Source organism: Paroedura picta, chromosome 1, assembly GCF_049243985.1.
Source record: "Paroedura picta isolate Pp20150507F chromosome 1, Ppicta_v3.0, whole genome shotgun sequence".
Lineage (NCBI taxonomy): Eukaryota > Metazoa > Chordata > Lepidosauria > Squamata > Gekkonidae > Paroedura > Paroedura picta.
In genome coordinates, this window is record NC_135369.1 from 117,543,069 (window position 1) to 117,571,016 (window position 27,948).

Consider the following 27,948-nt stretch of genomic DNA (forward strand, 5'->3'; position numbering starts at 1 on the left):
TCTTCTGTGAATCCAGGCCCCTTAAGAAGGAGATCTCTCTTTTTTCTTACAGGTTCCCATTCAAGTGAGTACATGACTGTCAGCAGAAAGATGCAGACTCCAAACTATTGCTGATATGAATTAAATGATTTATTTGAAAGCATTGCTGAATAATACACTGCAAAAACACATTACAGATTGTACACTGAAACCTGAATGTGAATACAAGAAAGTACAAAACCAGTGCATCACATGGTTACAGGAAATAATATAAGCAGACAGTCAGTGCTGAAGCATGAGCAAATGAAGTATATTTCTAAATCGGTTCTAACCACAAGCCTTATAAATATATTTGAAATAAAATGTTGCAAACATGAGAGCAAACTTAACACAGCTAATCTAAATGTTAAACTATTAATTGCCATTCTTCTGTCCTATCAGATTCTTAGCAAACAAGCTAATGCAATTTCATTGGTACCTATCTAAACTACCAGGCAGGTTGAAGAGGAAAGACACTCACAGGCTTGTAAACCTCTCAACCCTCATTCATTGTTTAGCACCCAAAACCTATAACATCTTCTCAGCATCCGAGAGGTTATGAGACTGGCCTTCTTGTTCATCAGAGTTGCAGGTATTCGTGAAGTGTGTGTTTGTAAGTCATAATGCTTAATCAGCAGTACATTCTGGTGCTTTCCAGTGATGAATTTCAGGCTAGGGTTCATGGAAAAGCACTCTTGAATAGCATTTTTGTGTGTGATAACTGTTGTGGGGGCTCTTTCCCCCCTTATGTGTGAAATCTAGTCCTGTGCAATATGGTTCTCACGGCCTCTCAGCAGCTGTTTATCTTATCTTAGTTGACAAAGTTACCATTTAATACACCAGTTTCTTGGCTCCATCAACTGAATCCACAGAATTTCCCAAAGCCACTGGAGCAATTCCACAGAACAGGATAAAAAATCCAGCCATTCTTGTTTCTCTTCACTCCATAATATCATGGAGCATCAAATATTATTGAGGTTTCCTCATGGGAGGGATCTTCTGTTGATAAAAAAAACATTTGGACAAGTTTTAGATGAGTTTGGGGCAAGCTGACCCCTTTAATAAACACAATGATCAAGGCAGTCTCATCAAGTGTCACAGTTCTCCAGGTCAGGGTTTGAAATCTTTTTGTTTAATGATGGAGGCTGTAATTTGGCCAATTCAGAGCCCAAAAAGGACTGAATTAATATTGTCAAGTGCAGTCACACATTCTATCCCAGTCCTGGCTGGTGTTCAGTTCATCTTGATCACATAAGACTGTGATCAGTTGATTCTTTGATCATCCCCACAGTGCAGTAGTGCCTACTCAAGAATTTCTACCGTTAATATCATCCTTAGGTCTATTTCCTTCAGGGAGATGCAATAACCCATTGTCTCCCTCTTGCCCGTGAATGCAGAGATATATTGCACACATCTCGTTTCTTTCTTCAGAAGGGCCATTGTTATTTGCCCTAACTTGACGATATACATATTATAAAAGAATAGGCTAGCTGAACTTCTTCTTATGGTTTCATAAAGCCTGAATAAAGAATTCTGGATCTCATTCTGAGCCATTAGCGTAGCATGGACTAATGTCATGACCAACATACTCATTTTTTACAGTCAGATAAAGCGTTGACCTTTTTCTTTTAAAGACTGTTCTGAGCCCGAACTTCTAGAGAATAGATTTTTTTCAAAGTAATGATTTATTTTAATAACACAAGAGATGAAAAAGTGCTATTTTGGAACAGAGTGTCACCAAGGTCCAAATTTCCCCATGGATTGAGATGGGGGTTAATATATTATACTAGTTTCACAGTTCCCTGAAAAAAAGAAATTCATTCAACAACTTGAAATCATTAAGCACACATCAGTTACTGGAACCAGAACAACAGAATACAAGGAGAATGTGATGAGAGACTATTATACTTTCAACACCAAAGAACAAAACATTCTCATCTTAGAAGCTGATTAGTAATTTTGCTCTGGTTGACTGCATGAAAGGGAAATAATCACCACGAAATAAAACATTGGGATGTTGGCTAAATCAAGGTAAATGGAAACATGGAAAGCAGTCTTTTGCTTTTAATTAATACAACGTTCCGTGGTTTGGGTTTTATTTTTCAGTTTATAAGAAAGAATCAAAAATGTTGCTCATTATTTAAAAAGCTCTGTGTTCCTCACAAGATGAACTTGAGTCAACAATATGATATGTTGCTTTCAAAAGCGAATAGGATTTTAAGTTGCACTACTAAAAGCATAGACTTGGATCCGACGTGACATTGAACTGCAGAGAGGCAAATTCTCTCCTCCTCCCTCTCACGGCAACTATCTGGGTCACCTGAAACTGTGCTCCTTGGGGTCCCTGGGCCTGAAAAAACTGTTCGAGGAGCAGGTTGGGAGTCTGCAGCAAGCTGTTTCCTCTGAGTTGCTACTGCTGATCCAACTGAATGAGACTTTAGGATGGAAGCCTTAATAATGAAGATACCAGATGCAATCGTTCTGTTATGTTCTGCACTGGTTAGCTTTCATCTAGAGCAGCGGTTTCCAGCCCTTTTCACATATGGTGACCAAAAAGTCCAAATTTATACTTTGCACAGTGACCCATCCAGGGCTGTCCCAAAGTTTTTGGTGCCATAGGCAACCTATGACCTTGGCACATAGCTATTCCAGCATTCCGTTTTCTATAATGCCTAACCAGGTATGTTTGAGGAAAGGTTGCAGCTGTCCCCACTATGAACTGCAAACAAGTGGGAGTTCATCTCCTTCTCCTTTGCCAGTTGGGCCAGAGCTGAAGTTTGAAACATTAGGTTGAGGAAAAACATGAGGATCGCAGATGGTGGTGAAGAGGTTGGCAGCACGGGGCTCAGTGTAGTACCTGTCCCACAGCAGGTAGAGGGCAGTGAAGTAATGTAGGGGCCTAGAAAAGTGGTTGGGTTGCTGAAGCAGCAGCAAGTCAGAGCTCACAGACAGAGGCTGATTCCACACAGGCAGCATCAATATGGACACAGTGCTAATCCCTGAGTCCGCATGATGTCACCACCAGGCCACCACCCTCCTGGATCTGGCATGGATTGGGCCCTAGATGTCCCCTGCTAAGGGAATGTGGATTCCTGTGTGTTCCCTTAGCCTTCTGTGGGAGCCAACAGGACCTTCCAGGCCCAGCTCCTCCCTGCCATATGGTGGGCCAGAGGGAGCAAAACATGCCCTGGTCAGCTCCACAGTGCAGAGTGCATTTTTAAAAATGTGTCAGGAAGGTGGAATTGCATTCTACCTTCATGTGAAATGACCACCACCACCCCTGGAGGGGGGCCCATGCAGCAAAACCATTCCACTACCGCTGTGTTTCCCGGGGTGACACATTTTGGTGCTGGAGCAGGTCCAGCACTGAAATATGTCCCCTGTGGGGACACAAACTGATGCTGAGAGTGCAGCTCTGCTGCAACACACCACCGGTGGCCCGGCATAGCTGCCATGCAGAATGGGCCAGAGATACCTTTTTCTATCCCCCTCTGCTATTATAATGAAGTTATTAGTAACTGGCCAGCTGAAGCAACCTGCCTGGCAATGTCCTGCCTTCAGCAGTAGTCAGATCCACTGTTAGTCAACACAGAAGGCAGTCTACCCTCCGGGCGCTATGCCCACTGAAGCTCTGTGTGCAGCAGGGTCAGGCAAGAGAAGAACAACTGCTACACAGAGTTGCCCTATGCCTTAATGGAACAGTACCAGTTGGCTACAGAAAGGCTGGGGTAACTTTCAATGGAGGTAGAGGTTGAGGCTGAGGCTGGATTAGCAGAGACACCTTTCATGGTTCAGATCTCATGATGAGTGAGTTCAGATGAGTGAACTCAGCCCACTCATACCCAATTGGTAAAACCTCCTATCAGTCTGTTGGAATATGCAAGATCTGTAGATTTGAGATTAATATAAAGAGTATCCAGCAAAGGACATCAGAGGAAATTTGTATTTAATATGGTTGGAATAAGAACTTCCTAATTATTTTCAAATTATATTCTACAGTGCCCTGATTGGCTTAACAAGAGACTTCCTGCTCATTTAAGCTCACTTCTCCCTGCTTGTCTCCAGAGCAGCAGTTGAACAGAGTGACTGTAGACAGCAGCTAAGACAGCTAATTAGGTCTCTCTCTTTCTATAGTTGTTTCGCTTCATGAATAAAAACTATTTTATTCTTCAAGCATCCTGATGCCTCACTCTCTTTGCATATTCAAATTTTGCCAACATAATCAACCTTCAAGGAAGCAGAAATTAGAAGGATGTGCATGCTCCGAAAATGTCGGGAGACGACTGAAGATGGCGCCGTAACAGCTGGGCTTCTGTCTGGCTCTTAAGCCATGCTGAGGGTCAGGAGCAACCGCACCTGGCTGACCTGAGCAGATACGCAAATCTGCTCGCCGGTCGCCCCAGGAACCGGGAACGGCATCCTGAGGGTCCTACAGATCTGTGGAGAGGGAGGGAGACCAAGGTCTCCGGATCAACCGCGGCATGTGCATAAGGTCATGATGGCGCCCTTGTCGTAAATAACTTTCTAAGCCTGAAACGACAAGCTGACCCTACATCCTTCCCAGATCATCTTTCACTAGACTGACAGGAGCTGAAGTCTACAACAGTAAGGATTGAAAGCTTTCTGGCTTTTCCTTTTCTTTCCCCACAAGCTCTCCCCCCCCCCCAACCAATTTACAAGTGAATTCCTTCTTTCGTCGAGTGAGAGGCTCCCAGCTAATTATACCCACTAACCAAACAAAGAGAGAGCTTAAGAAAAGAGAGACTTTAAAGTTTTGCTGGAGAGAGTTCAGTGGGGGAAGCTGACTTGATACGGAGATCGACAAACTGATAATTTGGGATCACTCATGCTCCCGCGAGACCTCACGAGACTTTCTGTTTATACTTTGTGACTGCCTAGAACTATGGAAAAATTAACTAAGGCACAGCTTTTCCATTTGTTATGTGAAGGGAACTCAAAGATACTGAAAGCAGTCAATAAGGTGGAAAAGGAAATCCGAGGGACTAAGGGGGAGCTTTTGGACGGAGACGACGGTCTGGAGAGAGCAGCTGATGACACAGCTCAGCCAACAATACAAACAAGAATTCAATGTCTGGAAGTTAATCAACAGGAGGGGGAGAGAGCTAGGGACGTAAAAATCCAAAGCACCTTGGAAGAACTTGGGAAAACAGATTTAAGGAAGGAAAGCACCGAAAACCTGGAAGTCTATTTAGAGCAGGAAGTGACTTGGATCAGCAAAATAAAAAGAGTCTATTCAAAGGCGACAGCACGCGAAAAGCTATCAGGAGATATCTCTGTGCGACCAGAGGAAGAGATCCAGATTGATAAAGTATACAGAGCCTACTTAAAGGCGACTGCAAGCAAGAATCAAGCAAGAGACTTCTTTGGCCCTGACAGAAGGACAATCGGAAATACTCTACTATGGAAAAAAACACAATTTCATTTTCTGCGACCACCTGAAGGATGTGTTGAACAGTTGAGCATTCTCCTGGTTTCCTGTGGAGAAGACAGCGGCAGTAACTTTTAGGACAGGACCAATATATGAAGGGAACTGACTTTATATCATCTAAGACAATAATAGAATATATTCTTATAATAGATTATACTCTTATATGTATCAACAATTACTCTGCTAAGAAAGATGGTAATAACTTCTAGATCAGGATCAATATGTGATGGGAACTGAATATGTATTCCAATATGTATGCTAAAAGAAGATGACAAACTATACTTCATATGTATTAACAAGACAGCAGCAGTAACTCTTAGGTCAGGGCCAATTTATGAAGAGACTGACCATATATCACTTAAGATAATAATAGAATATATTCTTATAATAGATCATACTCTCATATGTATTAACAATCATTTTGCTAAGAAAAATGGTAAAAACTTCTAGATTAGGATTAATATGTGATGGGAACTGAATATGTATGTTAAAAGAGGATGGCAAACCATATCAGCTGGTCGCGTTTTTCTCTTTACTTTTCTGTAAATGCTTCATATAATAATAAATAATAAAATTATATATATAAAAAAAGAAGGATGTGCATGCTCCAATGAGTCAGAAACTAAGACTTGGAAGGACAAGTACACTAGCTAACTGGCTACAGAGGAGGGCAATAGAAAGGGAGGAGGAAGATTTAAGGTGCATTAATCCCTTATTCACTCTAATCTGAGACATGCAAGAGGAACTGTGAAGGATGTGTTGACCCTGCTCAATTCTGATGAATATGTTTGGCTTGGTCAACAGAAAAGTGAAGAGGATCAGGATTATACTCAACAGATATCAGAAGATCTGTCCCATGAAAGGGGTCTCTGCTAATCCAGAAGGCAAGACTGGGGCTGAATCTGCATGGAGCTTTTATTCCAGTCACAAGTCGATTAAATCCCTGCCATCTACACTGAATGTGATTTCCATTTTGATGTTGGGCGATTTAAATTTCCCATCTGTAGCCAATTATATTGAGCAACGGTGACCCTATCATTCTCCCACGATATCCAGGAGCAGAGAAGTATAATTGGCCAAACTGCTTCCGGTATTAAAGTGCAGATCTGTGTTTTCCCAGAATAATGTCCTCCTTGCTGCCATAGAGAAGCAGGCTGTCCTTGATTGGCTGGGCACCAGTTCTAAGACTTCCTAGTTCCGGGTTACAAGATTTTCCTCCCAAGATTTATTTTTTAAAAGCTTTAAGGTGACTGTGCTCCAGAATCCCAGACATCTCTCCGCAGAGATTTGCCTCGTTCTGTGAAAGGCTGTTGCTGGCATCTCATCTCATCTCTCCCTCCTCCTGCCCACTTTCTTGCTCACCCGCTCGCTCCTTTAGGAAGAGCAGTCTCATGCTCAAGTGCAGATGGGTTTCTGCTTCAAGTCGAGGGAGAAGCACAAAGACTCGGGTTTAAATCAGGATGGACAAATCTAGGAAGCAAGCCTAAGCAGGCCTTCTCAGAAGTAAACCCCACTTTTGGACTACCTACCTCCTATAAAAAGAGCCTCTTGTGGCGCAGAGTGGTAAGGCAGCGACATGCTGTCTGAATCTGTCTGCCCATGAGGTTGGGAGTTCGATCCCAGCAGCCGGCTCAAGGTTGACTCAGCCTTCCATCCTTCCGAGGTAGGTAAAATGAGTACCCAGCTTGCTGGGGGGTAAACGGTAATGACTGGGGAAGGCACTGGCAAACCACCCCGTATTGAGTCTGCCATGAAAACGCTAGAGGGTGTCACCCCAAGGGTCAGACATGACTCGGTGCTTGCACAGGGGATACCTTTACCTTTACCTTTTTACCTCCTATAAAGTCCTGAGTCTATGAAATTTGGTTCATGAAATATTTTCCACTCTTTATATCTGGGTAAACACAAGCAGTTTTTGTGGGATAGCTATCTATTTCCCCTAAAACACTTAGATTATATTAATATTCACTTCTGAAAAGAATCCTGTTTGGCGCCATTGTTTTCCCAGCTGCTGCTTCCTTTCTACACACAGACACAGGCAGCTGTTGTTTCCTATTCCTGGATTAGTCACTTGAGTGACTCCACCCAGTCAGGGATAATGCAGTAAACAGGGTTATGGTATGATGCTATACACTGGATCAATATTTGGATATGTGATGACAATACTGAGAGCAATTGAGGACATAGTAAATGAATAAGCCAACAGTTTTGCAAAGAGCAACAAAAACTCACTGAAATGTGGGGGGAGAGACTTTCAACACTGCCAAAATACTTGCAAAGGGGGAGGGGGACCCTGAGAATTTCAGCTTTTTTTCTAAGCCAAACTCACATAAATGTTGCTCACTCACGAGGGTAATAAGATATCCTATCAGATGCATGTCATTTGCTGTTTCCTTACAGCCACACACAATCCAGGAAGTCCGTGGATACTATGCCCTTTTATTTATTTATTTTTAAGGCTAAAAGCAGCAGCAGCAGCAGCAGCAGCAGCAGCAGAAAAAGAAAAAGAAAAAGAAGAAGAAGAAGAAGAAGAAGAAGAAGAAGAAGAAGAAGAAGAAGAAGAAGAAGAAGAAGAAGAATTGGTTCTTATATGCTGCTTTTCTTTACCCGATGGAGTCTCAAAGTGGCTTACAGTCACCTTCCCTTTCTTCTCCCCACAACAGACACCCTATGAGGTGGATGAGGCTAAGAGAGCCCTAATATCACTACTTGGTCAGAACAGCTTTATCAGTGCCATGGCGAGCCCAAGGTCACCCAGCTGGCTACATGTGGGGGAGTGCAGAATCGAACCCGGCATGCCGGATTAGAAGTCCGCAGTCCTAACCACTACACCAAACTGGCTCTGAACCAATACAGATCAAGGTCATGATATAGGCAAACAGGATTTAACCATTTCTCCAAGACACTTTCCTGAATGCAATCTCCACCACCCCACCCAAGCTTTTATATGCATCACAGGTAAACTATAGAGATACTTTGTGGATGCTTCTATGTTCCCTCCTGTTGGTAGAGTTTAAATATGCAAAGAGGAGAAAGCACTAGGCTGCTTAAAGAAACAAATCAGTTGTATTGTGAAGAGAAACCAACTCTGTATAAAAAGTGGAGAGAGAGACCAACCCATCTCACTGTTCTGTTGTCTTCATTCAGTCTGTTCTGGAGGCAAGCTGGGAGGGAGACTGTTCAAAGGAGCAGGAAGTCTCCATATAAGTCAATCAGTGCACAGGATGAAATAACTTGAAAAATATCAGGAACTATGCCAAATGCACATCTCCGATGCCCATCATATGCTTTTGAATCATACACACTGCATATCTTGAATATTCTAATACCTTCAAGAGGCAAATAGCAGTTCCAATGAGTATTTTGCACTGGGGCTTCACAGTCCCATCATGGCCCTACCTAAAAAGATCTCTTAACCTTTAAAAAATATAGATGATCCTAATCACAGAACTTTGGAATCATTTTTCATATACCCTCATTCACTAGTGGCATTCAGACAATATTTTGGCAGGCAAATTCCAAAGGCAGAGTCCTTCAGACCTTGTGCCTCTCCTAACATTATTTTGCTCATGTGTTGCCCAGCTCTTTCTCTCACCACTTTATCTCCCACGTTGCTCAGGGATGGGGGAACAGCTGCTGCTTAGATCTGCCCTTTTCAACCTTTGGACTGTGGAGGTACCGTTGAAATATTTTTTAGGCTTTGAGGTACCAGGATGTGATGTCAGCTGACCACATCTCCCTGCCAGAAACACCAGGGCAGAGTCTGCACTTACTTTGTTTATTCAATTGTCAATCCTGTTGAATTCAGATTGCTTTGAACTCGGATCTTCCTCTTCCCCCCCCCCCATTGAAACAGGAAAGTCTTCTGCACATGGTTAGGGTAGTTCAGAAGGGGGGGGGAGCCAAGCCTCTTTCTTTCTTTTCTTGAAGGGTGGGGGGAGAGGAGCCAAGCAGGGAGCCTCTTTCTTTTCTTAGAGGGGGGTGGGAGATGATCGAAAAAGGCAGAGAAGGGAGAAAAAATCCAGGACCGACAGAAGTTGAGAAAAATTAGGGGCTTCTCCTTTAAGGCAAGTTTGTCACATGACCACCTGTGGCCAATCCCGGTTCCTCTACCATGGAGGAGAGCCAAGATTCAAAACAGCCTTTAAATATTGTGCATTAAAAGCACTCTAAGATATCGCACAATAAAGGTAGGGTCACTCCGGACCAATCCTTCTTGCTGCAGAAGAAAAATTTAAATTGCCCAAAATCCAAAGGGAAATCGAATTCTGTGTAGAGGGCAGGGACTGAATCGATCTGGGGTTGGAATGAAAGCTCCGTGCATCACCTACACACAAAGAGGGGTCCTGGTGAACTCTAAACTCTGGAAAAAAGAAAGAAAGAAAGAAAGAAAGAAAGAAAGAAAGAAAGAAAGAAAGAAAGAAAGAAAGAAAGAAAGAAAGAAAGAAGAAAGAAAGAAAGAAAGAAAGAAAGAAAGAAAGAAAGAAAGAAAGAAAGAAAGAAAGAAAGAAAGAAAGAAAGAAAGAAAGAAAGAAATGTTAGTTACATGAGAAAGTTTCATTCGTGTGTGCAGTATGCTAAATAGGCTCTTCTCTCTTCGCTAAATATGGAAGAAATATTGTTGTAAATATTGTTTTAACCTAAGGGTATGAGAATAAGGTGCAATTCTAAATGTATTTATTTGTAAGCAAACACCATTCAATTCAACTGAATTGTTTCCAAAACAGATGGATCTGTCCGTATCAGATCCAACTGTGCAGACTAACCTGCACAGTTGCTGTTTTGGTCTTAAATTAGGCATCTGGAGTTCCAGTCACTTGCAGTAGCCATTGCTCTCCCTTTCCTCACTCACCCCTGGACATTGAAGCCTTACCCTTTAAGAATTTCCTTCACATTTCAAGGTTGTACCCCCAAATCTCCAGGAACTTACCAACGAAAGGGTTATCCCCAGCCACCATTCTGAAATCTCCCATGTTGTGGTACCATTGCAGGGTCATCACAGTACCATAGTACTGTGGCTGGAAAACCCTGGCTCAGACTGATGACTCAGGCCTCAGACAGAGATGAAGCCCATGTGATGTAGTGCTTAAGAGCAGTGGACTCCAATCTGGAGAATGGGGTTTGATACCCCACTCCTCCACAAGCAGCCAACTGGATGACCTTGAGCCAGTCACAGTCCTTTTAGGCTGTTTTTATAGAACAGAGCTCTTAGAGCAATCTCACCCACACCGACCTCACAGGGTGTTTATTGAGCGGAGAGGAAGGGAAGGGAAAGGTGTTCATAAGCCACTTTGGGACTCTTTTGGGGTAGCAAAAAACAGGGTATTAAAAAAAACAGCTATTCTTCTATTTCAATTATCTCCTTTCTGGGTTCACTTGCCTATTTACAGAGCCACAAAGGAATTGTCCCTAACACAACACCCTCTCTGGTATCTCACTGGCCTCTTGGACCTGTTCTCTTCCCCCATTCAGGTCACCAAGCCTAGCAGCAATCCAGGAACAAAGCCCTGTTCCAAGAGGCAACTAGACATCCTCTACTTGAAAAACCATGCTTCCATTTCCTTCTCCTTCTCTGCTAAGTAGACATGATCATACTCCCTGCCACTTCACTATAATGACTGCTGCTCCTACCCTTTCTGCCTGGCAACCTCTGTACCTCTCTCATGCCACTCTTTTTTCTGCGCTTTTGTTTCTCTGTCTTTCTTCCCATCTCTTTCTCATGCCAAACTCCCCTTCAGTCTCACATGCCCTCCACCTGTCTCAGCCTCACTCTCCTCTCCCTCTTCCCAGGATGATACCAATGCATTACAAACGGTTATTTTGTGATATTATTTCACAGTGTTGCCACATCATCATCAGGCGGCAGCTTTTAATTCACAGTGAGGTGATCCCACAGATGCCAGCCTTGTCAGTTTTGTGATGTAGACAATGTTTTCTTAAGAAATCAGACTCTCTGCACAGCCTGTTCAGGGCTTGCACAGCAGCCATGTTGGTTGGACTGAACCCAAATCAGCTCCAGTCAGAAAAACTGCTGTTCAAGCTGTTGTCTCTTCAGGTAAACATATTACATTACATGAGCTGATTCATGTTGGCTGGGTGCACATGAAGTTTAGTTCATGAACAGCTACTGATTGCTCCCAAAGACAGCATAAGGCACAACCTATTGCCGAGTCTGTTAAGAGAAGGCTGAGTGCATGCACTGCATCAGCCCTGATAGTTTCCTTTGTATCACTGTACTTTGTCAGCCTGTATCACAAATGCTATAAGCAAACTTAGTAGTACACTTCAGTTAACTGAGACACCGTATATGAGCAGTGTTACAGGCTATCACTTGTTATCCTTTGCTGTTCCCACTTCTCCCTCAGTTGGCTTCTCCAGCATCAATTTGAGATTATAAATGCCTTGGAAGACAGAGAACCAGCTACTTTTTCCTTTGAGCACTTAGTGAAACATCATGTATATTGACAGTGATGAACAAATGAATAATTTCTCCAGGAACAAAAGAAAGTTGCATCAGCTATTTAGATGATATTGGGTTTCTTGTCTAGTATTTTCAAAGGCATTACGTATAGAAGTGAATTCCTCTCCAGGTTCAGAGATGCATGACTTTTCTGAGTTTGATTCTGATTTGCTTTCTATAGAGGGAGCCAGCACCTTATGGTGAGATGGAGTAAAGCAGCCCTATTCAAGTGATAATACTTCTATAAGAGTAGGAGTAGTATGATGTACTAACTATAAAAAAAAGAGTAGGAAGACCCATTTTTAAAACAGAAGTTCATACTAAATCTGTGCTGAATGTTAGTCCATTAAATTTTTAGAGTGGAAACAGTGCTTCAGGGCAGAGGGGCTGAAATATTTCCTAGGACAGCAAAGCCTTCTTGCTACTTTCATTGCAGTTATTCTCCCGATCTTCTGCTGCTTCATCTCTTCTGTTCTTTTCTTTTCTTGGATGTGTGGGTGATTTGGCTGTGCCATCTGTCACTCCAGAGCCTCTTGTGGCGCAGAGTGGTAAGGCAGCAACATGCTGTCTGAAGCTGTCTGCCCATGAGGTTGGGAGTTCAATCCCAGCAGCCGGCTCAAGGTTGACTCAGCCTTCCATCCTTCCGAGGTCGGTGAAATGAGGACCCAGCATGCTGGGGGGTAAACGGTAATGACTGGGGAAGGCACTGGCAAACCACCCCGTATTGAGTCTGCCATGAAAACGCTAGAGGGCATCACCCCAAGGGTCAGACATGACCCGGTGCTTGCACAGGGGATACCTTTACCTTTTACCTTTATCTGTCACTCCACAGACCACCAGGGTTGATTCAGCTGATCTGGCTGGCTAGGCAGTTGTTCCCTACCTCCCTCACTGCTCCATGTGCATCCTTCCTGAAGCTGCACATTTGATGGAAGAGAACAACTATCCTAGATAGAAGGAGTGTACCATTATTCGGTCAAGGGTAAACAATAGCTGCACTCCCCTGCTAGCTCAAGGTCCATTTTCTTTTCTTTCTTTTTTGTCTCCCACCTAGAAACAGTTTTTTGTGGGCATTCCTGTCCGATTGATATGATGATGTCACAATGCTACAGAGCCTCTTGTGGCACAGGGTGGTAAGGCAGCAGAAATGCTGTCTGAAGCTGTCTGCCCGTGAGCCTGGGAGTTTGATCCCAGCAGCCAGCTCAAGGTTGACTCAGCCTTCCATCCTTCCGAGGTCGGTAAAATGAGTACCCAGCTTGCTGGGGGGCAAACGGTAATGACTGGGGAAGGCACTGGCAAACCACCCCATATTGAGTCTGCCATGAAAACCCTAGAGGGAATCACCCCAAGGGCCAGACATGACCCGGTGCTTGCACAGGGGATACCTTTACCTTTACCTATTGAGGCAAGTTAAGAAACAATGTCTTCACTTTGAATGGGTGACCATTTTATTGATTAATTTATGTTTGGATTTATGTGAACGCCCTCCCAGATGCCAGTTTACAACAGCATTACAAACATCACATCCAAAATATTAACAATTAAAACAGTTAAAACCATAAAAGGCATTTGACTTCATTAAAACACAGGAATGGGCTTATTTGCAGATACAACTCCTATTCCAAGAGTTCAAAACTTATGGGCTCCTGTAGGAAGGGGCCAGCTTGATTTATTCTGCAGTACATTGGTCTACAGTGGGCATAGTCAGCCAGGCGGTCCCTAAGATACATGGGGCCCAGGCCATGGATGGCCTGAAAGGTTAAAACCAAAACCTTGAACCTGAACCACCTTTAAGAGCAATCCCACTCCCACCCTTAAATTGTGGAAAGATTAGACAGTTTCATTAGAAATTTTTGAGAAATGTCCCACCTTTCAGCATAGCCCAAAGTCTAGAGCTGTTCTTTCAGCAACAACATAGGCAGAAAAGGCCAGGAATGGGGCTCATATGGACATGGAGCTAATCCCCATGTCTATATGATATCGCTGCCAGGCTGGCAACCTCCTGGGCCTGTTGCAGATTGGGCCTTCAGTAGCCCTATTCTGTGTTCCCTTTTTTGTTGCAGGGGCTGCAGCAGGCCCATGTGGATAGGAAGAGCTGGGCCTTCCTATGGAGCCCATGGGAAGAGCTGCCCCCCCCTGCCCTATGGAGGCTGGGTGGGGGGGAGTGCCCTGGTCAATTTCTTGTGAGGAAACCTCTCAGACAATAGGCAAAGCCAAGAGAATGTTCCAGAGGAATCAGCAGCCAAGACGATCAAGACAGGAGGGAAAGAAACAAAGGTGAAGCTAGTGGTTTCACCTTGGAACAGATACTTCAGATGAGCATGGCAACAAGGATGGGCAGCTTGTATCTACCATCTCTCTCATTTGCAATCAACTAGAAATTCTGTTAACTTGCCTTGCTTTTTTCTCATGTATTTGTGTTAAGGGAGCTTTTTCTATCTTAATTTTCCCAATGCTTACAAAATTGCAATTTAATTACACAAACAGTAAATATATGTAAAATACATTTTCAGCTGATTCTAGTTCCACTCAGATAGCTCATCTAAAGCCACAAATTGAAAGTCATGGGCTAAGAGCCAAAGGCCAAAATTCCTCTGTCTTTTGCTCTGTGGTTCCCACCAATAGGTCCATACCTCTAGCCATGATCAGGGTATTATTCTTACACAAGGGAAAAAAGGAAGCCCAATTTGGATGCAGCTGGCAGAACTGTTCCTATTGTTCCCCAACCTCCTACTTTGTGCTTTGACATGCACTAATTTACTTTAATCATAGGAAACTACAGATTTTTTTCGTACCCAGTTTACATTTTGTTCCCTTTGATGCACTGTGCATAGTGTGAGTCCTTTAGAGTAGGTCATTGATACTAAAAGGATCTTGAATCCAGACAGGTTATTGACTTTGGTGATTTTCTGCATTAAAGTATATATTACTGAGTCATTTGACATTATTTATTTGGTATGCAGATAATTTTAGCTGTCTCTTGTAGTCAATTCATGCAGAAACTATGGAGGCATCTTTGAATCTCTGGATAATAAATTATAGGTAAGCTTCTTATCCAATACTCCTATAAGTCACTTTTGTGTGCATTTGTTGGCCTCATATTAATCTTTGGCTCTACATTCTGGGAAGCTTTCAACCTCATTAATTTGTTGAATTTTCACATTTTTTATCCATCAGCATGCTGCTGTATATGTTGACCCCTCCAGAGATATTTTTTGGTCACTCACATTTTTCCATCGGCATGTCCTCATGGAAGAATTAATCAATGTTAGATAAGTCTAATTATATTCTAGTTTTATTCCACAAGCCTGAGCCACCTGCTGGAGAAACATTTAGTAACTTTAAAAATATATATACCAGATATTTACAATTATTTGTCTCCTTGTTTTTAAGTAATCATGAGACTTCATTAATTTTGGACTTTCCTGAAAAGCAGAGCAGAAGATATTTCAACTGCATCATCCATTTTGGCCAGTAAATTAAACATGCTTAATCCAGTCCATTCCAGATTTAATTTGTCATGTTTTAATTTAAGTGTATAAGACTGCTCTCCACATGGCATACCCCCACATTGCAGAAACATGTTGAGTGCATCTGTCTGTACTCTTTTAAAAGATTGAAAAGCATTTTAAGATAACCCAAAGTGAACTATAGAAATGAACTGACTAAAGTTCCAATACTATGAACAGTGGACACCTTTCTGGAGCTACATGAAGAAAATTTTTCTGAATTTTGCAAAATTTTACAAAACATAAAGAAAGTGAAGCAGCAGATAATTCTAATTCATTTTTCTTACTCAATTTGACCTGTTTTATTAAGATGTCTTATATTTCTCATTTGTCCGTTCCCACTTAAGGGTCCTTTGAGGAACATATTCCTCATGATATTGTCTAAGCCCTTTCAAAGTTACTACATTAGTGGCCACCACTACATCCCAGGAGTTCCATGAATTAGATTGGTTGTGTGAAAAATTACTTTCTTTCACCTGTCATAGCTCAGATACCCATCAACTTCATTTAGTGCTCCTGAATCCTACTATTTTGCCAGAGAGAGAGAAAATATCATTTTTCCCTCCTGTTTCTAATTCTATAAGCATATTTCATCTTTAAAAAAAAGACCCAAGTGTTTTAGTCTGTTCTTGTGGAGAAATGTAGGAACAGTCTCAGTTTTGTAAAATATGCTTGCAAGAAAGTTGCTTCCTTATACTTGGCAGAAGGCTTTGATGCTATCTGAGGTGCTTTATATGATGTCACTGTGCGGAATCTGCCAAAGAGAGCCCTTTCTAATATATCTATGATCACCCACACAGCTCAGCTGGCACCACACTGACTTGGGGGAGTACTTTGTACTTTTATGCTAATTATTATGTGTGGAACACAAAAAAAAACTTTGGGATTAGTGCTGATAAATTGAGATTTGTATACATGGAGGTGATTCACAATTCATGAACCTATGAACTTGGTCAAGCCTTCACATGGAAGCTTTTTATAACTCTTCTTGTTGACTGTCTTCTCACATTAGTGTGCCATGCAGAAAAAGGAATTTATCCTCACATGCTGTACCCTTTTTAAAAGAAGGGTAGAGAAATGCCTTCATGGTTATTAAGGCCAGAGGGCCCATTGTGCTGTCCCCTTCTCAGGTCAAATAGAGCATGGGATATGACACCACTGGTAATCAGCCAACCAATGCGAGATGGATAATGGGGGCATAAAAAAACAAGCTCTGTCTCTCATTTGTGATGTTCTACTGCCCCCAACTACTTCCCCCTTATGACATCATAAGATCCTATCTAGAGAAGAACTTCAGGTAAAATCTATTGATTGGTTTTTATATCTTCAGATTAAATACCTATTTAAGGTCCATAAAAAAGGGATTTGTCCCTCAGATTTCCAGATTTCAGAAAGAAATACTAGACAAAGAGGGTTGAGAGATTTCTAAATATCTACTTGAGTAGTCCATGGAAGAAGAGAGAGTTAAGGAAGTAATGATTCAATGGGCTAAGGACATTAGTCACTCAATTAATTTAGTTACTTGAGAAAGACTGTGGCTGCAAGACATGAGATTTACTCCTTGCTTATGCAATTAGGGAAAACCAATACAAAATGATGTACCAATGGAATCTTACCCCAGCAAAGATTGCAAAGTGGGATAAAAAATGCTAGACAAGTGTTGGAAAGGGGGATTTCTATTAAGATTGAAAAGGGGGTTACTATCACATGTACTGGGTTTGTAAAAAGGCAAGAAAATATTGAAGTGGAATACTTGAGGAATTTTAAAAATGTATGAATTGTAACTTGGAGAAAAAACTGGAAATATTTTTAATTGAGCTTTATAGAGGGGGATATATCTAGAGATAGGAGGTCCCACCTTCTTTATGCAGTAGCAGCAGCAAGACTGGTGTATGCAGCTAAATAGAGACGCTCAGAAAGACTGGTTAAGGAAGATGCTGAGCCTTGCGGACTCAGCTAGATTAACGGCACTTTTAAAGGACAAAAACTTGGAGAAATACTATGAACAGTGGACACCTGGGGCGAGCTGGGTGGAAAGTCAAATTTTAGGTTGTGATTGTGATGTTTGTGTTATTTTTGTATGTGTTTTATGTTTTTTTTTTTGTTCAGTGGTGATGTAGTTATTTGACTGAGCAGGAATTAAAGGGTTCCATTGTCTGAATCATTTTTCACTTCATGAAAACCCTACACAGGCACAAACTTCATATAGTTGGCATAAATCATATGTAAAAACAACATAAAGGATACAGTTAGATAATAAAATAGGCCATGGGATTAAATAATGAAACAAGACATAAAACAATAAAACAAGCCATAAAATGTAAAACACAAGATGAACAACACTTCATAGAAACATTTTAGCTACGATTCTAGCAACAATAGTAGTTACATCTGAATTTCTATCGGACAGTAAAAATTGCAGGGTCAAAGACTAATTAACAGAAGACTTTGTTCTCAGCAGGGCACTAAAGCTATCACCATGGCATCTGTCATATAAGGGGCAAACTAACAAAATATGTGAGATAGAGTCAGGACAGCCAGAACCGCATTGACAGAGTCTTGCATGGTATGGAATGTGATTAAACCTTCCTCAAGAACCTTTGAGGGAAAGGCATTCATCCATGAGAGAAAGAAAGCTGTTCTTTGGGATGGAGCGTCTAGTAAATAAAAATATTGGGACACAGAGCTTCTCTACAGAGAGATACAAAAATATGCTAGAGAGCAAACCCGGGGCAAAGTGGGCATAAGTTCTTGATGACCATGATCTAATATTATCTGCTTAATAATTGAATAAATGCATCTTTCTTCCTAAGGTAATAGGAAATCAAAATCAATGCCTATATGAGCCAAGTAACCTGGAACCACCAAAATTTAAGATGATCACTTTTTAAACAGAGTAAAAGACTATCAGTTCCTGACCTAAAACAGAGTCTACCCCAAAATGTGAAGGTAGCTATCCAGACCCTTTTCTCAACCTGAATTTGACCAAATTCTGGAAAAATGGCAGGGTAAGAGAAACAATTGGAGGCACACACAATTTGTCTATAAAACACAGATTGTACACCCTCAACAGATTTTAAAAGCTGAAACCCATAAAGGGCAGTCAAATATGAGCTGGGACATAATTTTAGCATGGAAAAGTTTGATGGCTGCAGGGATAAGGCGCAAACTTTAATATGGAGAGGAAGCCATCACTGAAAACAATCCCAAATGACTTCCATGTGTTAATTGCATTGCTGGCAATAACTTTTATTATTTATTTATTAATTAAATGTATTGACTGCCACTTCTGGACCAAGCTGGCTCATGGCGGTTTATAATAAAACCTCCATAAATTAAAAATGCAATTTTAAAAGCCCTTGGCAGTGTAATCCCTCTTCATTCCTCCCAACTCATCAGTCCAGTATGGGTCAAAAATGCCTAACACCTACACTCCCCACCCAGCTGGCCTTGGGGGGGGGGCACCTCCTGCCCTAGGTGTACCAGGCATCCTGAAGGAGGACACAAATCTTCCATGGCTTGGTCTTAACCAAATGCCTGGTGGAAGAGCTCCATCTTGCATACCATGCAAAACTGCACCAGCTCTGTTAGGGCCTCAGCTCTTCGAGGAGTTCATTCAACAAGGCTGGGGCCGGTATCAAGAAGGCTCTGGCCCTGGTCAAGTCTGGGTGCACCTCCTGTGGGATGGGGACCACCAGCAGATTTAAACCCACAGAGTGAGGGGCATAAGGAGACAGGAGGTCCCTCAGATATGTGGGGCCCAAACTGCAAATGGCCTTAAAGGTTAATACCAATACTTTGAACTTGATCTGGAATGCAATTGGCAACTAATGCAGTTGCCTCAGCACTGGCTGGATATGGGCCCTCCAAGATGACTTAGAGAAAACCCTAGCAGCTGCATTTTGCACCAACTGTAAATTTCTGGGTCAAAGACAAGGGAAGGCCTGTGTAGAGCAAGTTGCAGAATGGTCTCCACCCTGTGGCCAAGATAGAAGCCTGACTGGTATGAGTCAGGTGCTGGAGCTTCATCCAAGAATGCCAGGAGCTATTACGCAGTGGCCTGCTCAACTACCTTTCCCAGAAATGCAAGATGTGAGACAGGGTGATAGCTGGTGGGGTCACATGGATCAAGTGATGATTTCTTCAGCAGGGGATGGACCACTGCCTCATTTAGCCCCTGAGGGAACTCCCTGGATGTCAGGGAGCAATTTATAATATCCCTCAGGGGGCACCAATTTGAACAACTAGGAAGGGTAGGGATTCAGGTGGCAGGTAGTCACCCTCACTGATCCCAGTAACTTATCCACTTTGGTTAACAAGAGCCATCTGAAGCCATCAAACACCATTCCCTGTGATCTCCATGAAGTTTCCAGTTTACATTCTGTATCAATTGTGGCAGGAAGGTCATGGTGTAGTGACAAGACTTTATCCCCAAAAAAGCTCACGAATGCCTCACAGCTCAAATCCAATTAGCCACTATTTTGGCACCCTTCCTCAAAGGCATTAAGAGATCAAATCACCCTGAACAATCGTGCCAGGCAAGAGCTTGCAGATTTGATAGAGGTGGTGAAAAGCTCCCATTTCTCCATCTTCACTGCCATCTCATATACCTTCATAAGAGTGCAATAAGATGTTAGTTGCTGGAGGGCATTAGGTCCTGCAGAGCATTCAGGAATCCATCTGGATCCATAAGTCTCCACAGGTGGGCTAAAATATGTCTATCTCCCAAATGTGTGTGTGAGGGGGGGTTGGCATCTGAAGCTGGGACTTCATGACATGGTGATCTGACCATGAGATTACATTAGATGCCATCTGATCCACCTCTACACCAGCACCAAAGATCAAATTGAGGGGATGGCCCACCTGATGGGTGGGGCTGATAACAAACTCCGAGAACCCCAGGGTTGCCATTGCCGAAAGTAGATCCAAGCCAATTCCCCCAGGATTATGAACCTAGGGAGCTGCAATGTCCAGGCAGCTGCTGCCACCAGCAGGGTACTGGTGGTTTGTTGGACATGCGGTACACTAGTCAGATGGCCACATTCTCGATCAATTCCCAACCCTGACCAACACATTCCACTCTGGGGATCACTGGCACTGGGAGAGCCCTGTAGGAGTAAGCCTCCCAGATAAGGAAGTATTATGGTGTAGCTTCTGGAGAAACAGATATCTGAATACACAGATGCTAGTCACACATCTGCCAAATGTATGAATCAGCATTTTTAAGCAAATACTTGTATTGATATCAACTTGCCACAGCAGACATCTCAATCATCAGCAAGTTCATACCATCATACAAATTTCAAAGATATCTGAGGTCTGTTTTAAATCCATTTTGAGAAGTTTATTCAAGATGTTTTAAATGCATTTTAAAATATAAAGTAAGACTGTGAACATTATAAAATATAAAGTATGAGTTGCAAACATGCATAATGAGCCTCCGGGGAGGGCGGTATATAAGTATGATAAATAAAATAAATAATATACATTACATTCTTTAGGGAACTGAGTGTATACTTTTGAGTGTTTGCTTGGTTATAAATCTGAATTTGCTATAATGTGTGAAGTAGCCTGTCATATATTATGTTATACTGTGCCCTTGCATTATACTCACAAAGCCCTTGAACACATGAATACACATGAAGCATCCTTATTCTGAATTGTCCTATGTAGGTCAGTATTGTCTACTGCCAGGAGTCCTCAGGGGGTCTCAAGAAATGTCTTTCACATTTCCTACTACCTGATCCTTTTCACTGAAAATGCTGTGGACTGGATCACGGGCTTCTGTATTTTATAGATACAACATGTGTACATACAGCAGGGAACTCCCAGCTGGTAATAGCATCCCATGGCATTATTCATATGAGAAAACATGCCTTGTATTGTGTGAAGCAGCACAGCCAAAAATATTTCCCCTTCTTCAACACCATTGGGCTGTTGGGCTCATTTAAATGGCAATGTCAGTGAAGGATTTCTTTCTATAGCCATAAAAACGTACCAGCCACATTTTTTCTTTATCCAGAATTATTGATAGAGACTTGTCAGACATTGTGATCCTGCACACTGGCCTTCTTCCCAGATAGTTTTGAGACAGAAGTGGTCACTGGATCCTTTGTATCAAACAGAATGAGATGTACTCTGTCCTTCATGTTCCCGTTATGGAGACAAATGAAGAAAAGGGGACAAAAACAATTAAGAAAATGAAATAGAGAAAGCCATAAGTAATAGGTCACGTATCAAAGATGTAAACACATATTTCATTTAAATATTGGCAGCCTTTGGACAATAAGTCCTGAGCCAAGAGCAAAGTGAGGACAAAATAAAAAGTTATGTGTTTCTGTTTAAGGGGTGGAAAGAAAAGAAGAGGGAAGAAAGACAGAGGGAAGAATATAAGCTATTGTGTCTGCCAAGGACTTGTGAGGAATATTGGATATAATAAGGGTTGGACTATATAAGCAGTTGGTGAACAACACTGGTAAGAACATGCTCTGAGAAAAGAAATCATTGTAATTTTGGATTTGGAACCCACCGGGCAGAGAGAACCCCTGTTTCAGGCGGGATCTCGCTGGGTGGCTAAACCCACCTCACTAGCTGCTGGGGTAGGTGGGTGAGGGGAGGGGGGGTTGGGAGGGACTAGATTAGAGTGGGCCGGGTGGGTTAGGGCAGGTGGAGTGCAGCTAGGGAAGGAGAAGCTAGCTTAGGAGTAGAGTAGGATCCTCTCTCAGGGAGCGGAGAGTGGGGCTATGGATGGGGAGTTGTTCCCTGGGGGGGGCAAACTGGGACCAGGATTCCAATGATCATGGGTCAAGGGCATTATGGCTGGGGGATGAGATTGGACAAGAGAAGGGTTGGGAGCACTGGTGTCCCGTTTAGGGCCCGGCCGTGGAGGCACGGCCGGCGCTCTGGGTGCGCTCAATTCCCTTCTAGAGATGTGAGGGTGGAGGCTAGGGGAGAAAAGGGTCTGACATTGGTCTTGTGCAACGCAAGGTCAATTAAGAACAAGGATGCAACTCTGCAGCACTTCTTTGCGGAGTCAAAGGCGGACCTTGCGTGTCTGACCGAGACCTGGGTGAAGAAAGGAGAGTTGGTGGCCCTGATAGATCTGGCACCCCTAGGCTACTCGGTCCTCCAACAATCTCAGACCCACAAGTGGGGAGGGGGGGTGGCAATCCGGGTCCGGGAGGCTTTAACCTACAGGGCTCTCCTGGTGCTGGAAATCGGGGGAGTGGAGTGTGTTGGTATTGGATGGGGCGCGGTCGAGAGCTTGGCCATCTGGCTAGTTTACCATCCGCCCAACGCGCCGCCAGATGCCCTGTCCCGCCTGCTGGAGGTGGCGGCCGCCTGAGCACTGCAGTTTCCCAGGCTTTTAATCCTGGGTGACTTCAATGTTCATGCGGATGCACCATCCTCAGGAATTGGCAGAGACCTGGTGTCTTCCATGGCAACATTGGTGCTCTCGCAATTTGTTACCGGCCCTACCCATCACGCCGGACACACACTCGATCTGATTTTTGGTGCTGGGATAGAGGTGGTTCTGTATGCAGCCTTGGATATGCCGTAGTCAGACCACTACGCTCTGCAGGCTCGGCTCAGAATACCATCCCCTCCCCAGTTGGGCGGCAGGCGGATTTTTGCCCACGTGCGGAGACTTATGGATCCGATTGGATTCCGGAATGCTCTGCAGGACCCGATGCACCATGGCGACTCACTAGTGGCCTTGGTGGAGGACTGGCAGTCCCGCCTGATGGATGCTATAGATGAGATCACCCCTAAACGTCCTCTCTGCCCTCGATTCAAACAGGCCCCCTGGTATACCGGGGGATTCCGGGAAAAGAAAAGGGAAGTGAGACGACTGGAGCGAGTGTGGCGGAAGACTCGTGACGAGGTTAAACGAACATCTTATCGCATGCTTATGAGGGCATATGAGATGGCGGTGAAAGTGGCTAAACGCGAGTTTTTTGCCACGGAAATCGCATCCGCAAGCTCTCGCCCGGCCCAATTATTCAGGGTAGTTAGATCACTCACCGCCCTTGAGGGGCGCCAAAATACTAGACAATTGGCACTTGGCTGCGAGGCATTTGTGAGCCATTTTGCGGATAAAGTCTTGTCACTCCGTTGTGACCTTCCCGCCACAATTAATACAGTAAATGAACTGGAGACCTGCTGGTCGCCTTTGGTAGTGAGGTTTGATGGCTTCAGGTGGCTCTCTCTTCCCGAAGTGGACATGTTGCTGAGCTCAGTCAGGGCGGCCACTTGCCCCCTTGATCCCTGCCCTTCCTGGCTCCTCAAGGGAGGCGGCCAGGGGATAGGAGGCCAGCTCAGAAACATCATCAACTCCTCCCTAAGTTTGGGGAAGTTTCCTGAGCGGCTAAAGGGGGCAGTGGTTCGCCCTCTCCTTAAAAAATCAATGCTGGACCCGCAGGACCCTGCCAACTACCGCCCAGTATCGCATCTGGTGTTCCTGGGCAAGGTGGTGGAGAGGGCTGCGGCTGACCAACTTCGGCACTCGATCCATACAGGTGGGCTTCCGTCCTGGCCACGGGGTGGAGACGGTGTTGGTCGCCCTTTTGGATAATCTCCGTCGCCAGCTGGACAGAGGTGGGTCAGCCGTGTTGGTTCTTTTGGACCTATCGGCGGCCTTTGACATCGTGGATCACGACCTTCTGATCCATCGCCTCGCTGGCATGGGGATACGGAGCACAGCCTTGCGCTGGATACGTTCCTTTCTCCAGAACCGGACCCAGAGGGTTGCGGTGGGGGAAGAGTTCTCGTGTCCCTACGGACTCCCTTGTGGGGTACCGCAGGGCGCAGTCCTCTCCCCCATGTTATTCAACATATTTATGCGCCCTCTGGCCCAACTGGTACGGAGTTTTGGGCTGGGTTGCCACCAGTACGCTGATGACACCCAGCTCTATCTCCTCGTGGACGGCCGCCGGACTCCCCCCCGGAACCATTCGCCAGATGTTTGGAAGCAGTGACTGAATGGTTCGAGCAGAGTCGCCTGAAACTCAACCCCTCCAAGACAGAGGTCCTGTGGCTGGGAGGCAGAGGGCAGGACCAGGCAGCTCGCTTACCCACCCTGGCAGGTGCGCAACTTACCATCGCGTCCCAGGCCAGGAATCTGGGGGTGACCATCGATACCTCCCTGACTATGTAGGCTCAGGTCAAGAGAGTAGCAGGTCAGGCATTTTTCTATCTTCGCCAGGCCCGACTACTAGCGCCCTACCTATCCCCTGACCACTTGGCTACAGTGATCCATGCGACAGTCACCTCCAGAATATATTTCTGTAACTCGCTCTACGCCGGCCTACCCTTGTCTCTGATCCGGAAACTCCATCTAGTGCAAAATGCAGCTGCTCGGGTCCTCACTGGTACACCTTGGAGGGCCCATATCCAGCCTGTGCTGAGGCAGCTGCATTGGTTGCCAATTGCTGCCCGGATCAGGTTCAAGGTTCTGGTTTTGACCTTTAAGGCTATACGCGGGTTGGGACCCACATACCTGAAGGACCGCCTACCGCCCTATATCCCCCGCAGGGCTTTACGCTCAGCGGGGGAGAATCTCCTGATCATTCCCGGCCCTAGAGAAGCATGCCTGGCCTCGACCAGGGCCAGGGTCTTTTCGGTCCTGGCCCCTACCGGGTGAGCTGCGGGCCCTGCAGGACTTACCAGCTTTCCGCAGGGCCTGCAAGACGGAGCTCTTCCGCCAGGTTTTTGGTTGAGGCCGGGGTTAGTGAATGAGTGCCAGCATCCCCCCCCCCCCCCCGGACCTAGTAAGTTAGATCTCCTCCCCACCCTCCCTGCCGCTCTGATAACAGGGGATAGGAATAATGAGAGCTTCCGCCATGTTGTGATTGTTTTTAAAGTCTTTTAATGGGTATTTTAATGGGGATAGGACTATTGTGACCCGCCACGAGCCTACGGGGAGTGGCGGGAAATAAGTCTAATTAATAATAATAATAATAATAATAATATCTGGGGATACAAAGCAGTATTCAGAATGAGGTCTGGAATTTGGGGGTCATTCTTTTCAATGGGGGAACCAATTTGAGGATCAGGTGAAGCTGTTTTTAAAGATAATCGTACCAAATTAGCTCAGAACAGAACCTATCCTTTAATCTAAAGACCTACAATCCCATGTTTCCAGCAGAATGGACAAAGGGGGTTGGTTTTACAGAACCCTTGGCACATGCCTCTCCACTCTTTCCTATGGGGAGACAGGATGGTGATCTAGTAGGATAGCACCATCCATTGGTTTCTTTATATACTCAAAGATATCTCATCAGACTAGGAACTGTGAGTGAAGAATTGGATCTCATTTTAGACATAATTTTTTTTAAGTTATGCTGACCTTGCCCACTTCTGTCTCTCAGAAGCAAAATTTTCCCCCCTGTTTTTCTCTAATGTTCTGGCTGAAAGGACCTTTTAATCTCTTTGCTTCTTTTCTGAAGACCTACCCTGTCACAGTATGAAATTTTGCTTGGGGGGTCACGATCCCCCTTAAACCACTGAAATGGCCCTCAAGGCTTTTTAATGTTCAAAAATAACAAAATACTGTATCCAATGTAGAGGGGGAAAGTCAGCTGAGTTCATCATTTCAAGCAGTTGAGAGTTTCTTAAGCTGTTCACAGTGACTTAGAATCTTTAAAATAAGAGGCTTTTGTTTCTGTGTTTTCCAAACACTCAAGTATACTTTCTTGAGTGCATTTGGCTCCTTTGGTTTCCAGATGGCAGGGATACTCTTGTCCAGTACCCAAACTCTTACACTAAATATATAAGTATTCTTCTTGAGGTTTTTTTCCTGGCTCTTCAGGATTTAAAAGGCATTTTCTAAGTATACTGGACCAAGAATCACTCCACTTTTCTGAGCAATCTTCCTTTTCCAACTCACTAGGGAATTTCTTCTCTCACTAGAAGATCTATCCCCTTTTCTGGCCCAAATGTGAGTCTTCACCTTAACTACCCACTCTTCCTGCCAACCTTCCCAGCACTCTGTCTGTATTAAACTGCTTTCAATCAGGGTTCAACAGAAACCCTGTCAGTACTAAATCATTCTCTATCAGGGTTAGATTCAGAATCTGTCAGTACTAGATTCTTCTCAGTCAAGGCTGAATGCAGACTGCCTTCTCCTCAGTATTCAGTTCAGATGTCTTCCTCTGCTTAACTGATGTTAACTAGTCAGATATCTTGAAGCAGCCTGTCACTCAAGGCTCTCTGACTGTGTGAGGTATTAACCATTCATAACCCTTAACCTGTTTACACAGCAGTTGTTATTTTAAAATGCAGTCTGTAAAACAAATCAAATGGAAAAAATTATAACCAATTGACTAAAAGTGCCTCAAACCTGAAGGAGATGGGCAGGGCAGCATTATCTGCAGTCTACAAGTTATTGTTCAAGACAAGGCAAAGATGCTGTTGTATGCTCTATTAAATGACCTGCTTTATTCATAATGTATACAGAACAGGCATTTCCAGTCTAGAGAATCCTCTAGATCTTCAGATATGCTACATAGCCTAACTATATGTAACATAGGTGGACTTGGTGGTACTCAGACCTAATCCTTCATTAATGCATACAGAGCCTGTAAAACTGAAATTTCAATTAACTGATAATAATCTATGATACAAACCAGCCTTCCAGTCTATAACAGAAGAAACCGAACAAATAGCATCAAGAGAGAACAGAGGGAAACCCTTGCAATATGTCAATCATCCAGAAGCTGTCATACCCAATTTACAGATTTTATGTATGCAAATAACATCAATTCCATGCCAATAATAATATGAAAAGAGCCTTGGACCTCTGACTAACAGCAGGTTTTCCATGTGCCTGTCTCCCTAATACTCAAAATGTTGCCCACCCCTGAGTTAACTTAACATCCCTTGTTTTGACTAACTCAGCCCAGGCTACCAACAGCACATTTAGAATTCATCAGCTGCACTGGTGATCATGATTCCCGCTGCTGTGCCATGAATGTGGTCACTGTGGTCATTAAAAGCAGGAGACAGCTGTATATTTCTCATTTCTGAGCCTCAACCTGACAATCTTTGCAAATCTCTATGGAGAACCTTTTCCAATATGAGATGAGGTGAAATGAGAGAATGAGAATTATCTAAGCTGGCAGCAGGACAGCAATCATAGTAAACAATTTTACTGTGCTAGAGGCTGATGCAGAAAATACAACAGCTACTAATAAAAATTATACTGTGTCGGCTATCCCAGAGCTGGAAAGAATAGATTTGGATGAAATGGTGTCAGCCTAGAAATAGCTTTGGCAGCTTAGAAAAGGTGTCACCTAGAAATTGCACAATAGAGGCCATTCCTATAGGTACGTCACCTATGACAGCTGTTTTCATTGTGAAAATAACAGTCTATTGTTGCCTGGGATGTGCTAAGAGGCTGATGTTGGATAGGCAACAGAACTCAGAATGTATCTAAGAACTGTAGCTTAAACCTGATTCATACATACATATGTATTCTTTTGTCTTATTGCACAGTGACTGACAGCTGACTA

The 27,948-nt window shown here is 43.7% G+C and overlaps 1 protein-coding gene across 1 annotated transcript in view; it reads right to left on the minus strand.

The window, feature by feature from the left end:
- Window positions 1-273: 273 nt before the first annotated feature.
- The window catches only part of LOC143819312 (uncharacterized), a 207,789-nt gene continuing 180,114 nt past the window's right edge, over window positions 274-27,948 (minus strand). Inside the window, exon 6 of the mRNA XM_077300815.1 lies at window positions 274-1,017. Within this exon, the coding sequence (XP_077156930.1) occupies window positions 971-1,017 (47 nt within the window). The 3' untranslated portion in view covers window positions 274-970. The remainder of the gene's footprint in view (window positions 1,018-27,948) is intronic.